This window comes from Opisthorchis viverrini (genome assembly GCF_000715545.1).
Source record: "Opisthorchis viverrini unplaced genomic scaffold opera_v5_8, whole genome shotgun sequence".
Taxonomy (NCBI): Eukaryota; Metazoa; Platyhelminthes; class Trematoda; order Opisthorchiida; family Opisthorchiidae; genus Opisthorchis; species Opisthorchis viverrini.
In genome coordinates, this window is record NW_008751664.1 from 25766 (window position 1) to 28352 (window position 2587).

General features: G+C 47.9%; 1 protein-coding gene across 1 annotated transcript; it reads right to left on the bottom strand.

Moving 5' to 3' along the window:
• Positions 1–1431: 1431 nt before the first annotated feature.
• T265_00767 (hypothetical protein) lies at positions 1432–1963 on the bottom strand (the record flags this gene model as incomplete). Its single annotated transcript, XM_009164639.1, has 3 exons — positions 1432–1639; positions 1675–1858; positions 1894–1963. The coding sequence occupies 3 exons, from the start codon at positions 1961–1963 to the stop codon at positions 1432–1434; spliced, it is 462 nt and encodes a 153-aa protein (XP_009162903.1).
• Between the last annotated feature and the right edge of the window lie 624 nt (positions 1964–2587).

Sequence of the window (2587 nt, forward strand, 5' to 3'; positions counted from 1 at the left end):
GGACTGTTCACCAGGGCCTCGCCCTGCAATATGGCTGTCGGACTGTTCACCAGGGCCTCGCCACCTCCTTTGAGGAGCGCAGGGTGTAGACCGTCCGGGCCAGGTGCCTTGTCATGCTTCAGAACGGCAGCATGTGTTTGCAATTGTGCGTGCGTTTTCGTTCCAATCCAAGACGACCACCGAACTGAATCTCAACATGGCATTTCCAGTAACTGTGACAATAACTAGGTTCTTTGACCGCCGTAATAAGGTGGCTAAGCGGTGCAAGAGCCATCTTTGGGAGTATCAAAGCTAGTGTGTTGGGCACAAGCAAATGTAGAGGCTGATTACTGGTGCTTTTAAGTGGCTAAACAAACCACACAGAGGCAACTACCAACGGCAACCATTCAACCAGACTCTCCAGTTGAGTGGCTTAGAACGATACTAACTCTAGCAGAGCCGGCCGCAGCGGCTTCTGGATAAGCAGTGGTGCATAACGGGAAGCGACAGGAAGCTGACGGGGAAGCCAGTTCAATAACCGTAAGTGGTCTCTATTACTTGTTCCATAGACAGTATAAACCGATAGATACCGAGACCAGCGTACCTCCCAGAAACGTCTGCTGTCCGGCATACTTTAGAGTGCGGATGACATAGGCTACCAAATTAACTGAATATCTGGTTTTGAAGGATCATTTCGAAGTGTCGTGGTCGAGTTAACTACTGCAACTAACTGATCTCTGTCCTTAGGAATGAGCTTAAGAGGATGCCTCTGTTGAAGTGATGGGAGATGGACAAGTATGAGAAATAGAAGATGGGAGGCGACCCGAGGCGAAGGTACAGGCGAACTGGTTCTGCTCGATTCTGAATATCACTACACGGGTAGAGTTTTCCGTATGTCCGGTCTAGGCACTAGGAGATCTTCCGAAACCCGGCGAGAGCAATTTACAACACGTAAATCGTCCACTCTGTAGAAGCTCAGGTGGAGGGCAGCAAACTAAATCAAACCTTTCATGGAACTCAACTAGACGTCACCCTCGCACGTTCATGGCACATCTGGGTAAGTATCTACAGCTCAGCTCTTCTCCGACTGGTATCGAAACCCTTTTGCTCTCGATGTCGAACATTAAACTTCCCACATCGGTGTAGGGTTTCAGATAAGTCAATCACAATTGCACGGCCCTAAAACTATGGGACACTAACCAGGCAAAACGAATAGCTTTCTGGAGGATCTTTAGAGACTATCTAAGTTCTTAGACATACCTTATACCGGGTGTTCCATTCAACGTACAGAAAATCAAAAACTTATGGTATTGTTTTATTAGGTTCCAGGTGATGAGTAGTCAAGTATCCGAAACAAGATGTTCAGTTTGAAGAACTTCGAAAGATTAGTCTGACACAAATGAACACAGTGAAATATTATGCGAGAAAGGTTCCCATTGGAATCACTCAGGTTTAGGACTTCGTGGAGAACATGAGCGCCACGATGAGGCCATACAGCCCAAGGACCTCAGCAAATATGAGAATCAGCACCATTCCAACAAAGACACGTGGTTGCTTTGAAGTAGATCGGACACCTTCATCACCAACCACCCCAATGGCGTAACCCGCAGCAACGCCACTTATGCCAACGCTCAAGCCGGATCCCAAATCATAGAATGACCTGCAAATAATTCAATAACCGAGCGGGTGGCTTACGCATCCAAGGTATAACGGTCATCTATTCGTTGAGAAATCAACACCGAAACAACGAGACCGTAAATTGCGATAATCCCAGCCATGACAACCGGGATTAACGACTTCATAACCAAGTCAGGCCTGTTGATTGACATACATGCGATACTGCTTCCCGCCTTCGCGGTACCGTAACCAGCTCCAAGGGCTAGAAAGATTATTCATTTAAAGTGGATGTCTCACAGCATAATATAATGGCGAGACTGCAACCCATTAGCCCGAAAAAGGGCGCATAAACCGGCTGGTCCGCCATATTTGTGGAGCTTTAAATATCGCACCAATGAGTGACCGTGAGGCAACAGGTCACCGATTCACGGGAGATCGACAGCTTGAGGACATTCGTTGGGTCGGATTTTTACGTGTCGTTTTGCTGCTTTGGTTCACCTGAGAGGGGGAATGAAAAAAAAGCATAGTGCTGCCATAAAAAGTCTCGGCGTTGGACTCAAATAAAAAGCATCCTAAACTGATGCGACCCGGATCCCATATGTGTTAGCAGTTGGGGATGGTGCGTGACGCTGCATAGCGTGCACTTTTGACCGTGAAAAGCCCCTTGCCGTATCCTTGCCGTGTGGTGTAGTGGTCAAAGGGCGAAAATTCCTCTAGCAGGTCTTGAGTACACAGGACGTGGGTAAGTAAAAGTTTAATAGAGGTGAAATGTTCGAGGTCTGACACCTAATTAGCTTATGTCAGTTTATGTGACGCACAACCATGTCCACTGCGTTTCGGCCCGTGTGCTTTGTTTATATTTACCGTCCACAGAAATTGCGTGAACCCCTACATTCCCCGACAGCGGAGTCACTTCCCCTGGTGCTTCCATGGCGCGCATACTACGGAGGGAACGGTAAGGGGGTAGGTGATCAGGAATCCCAGATCGTTC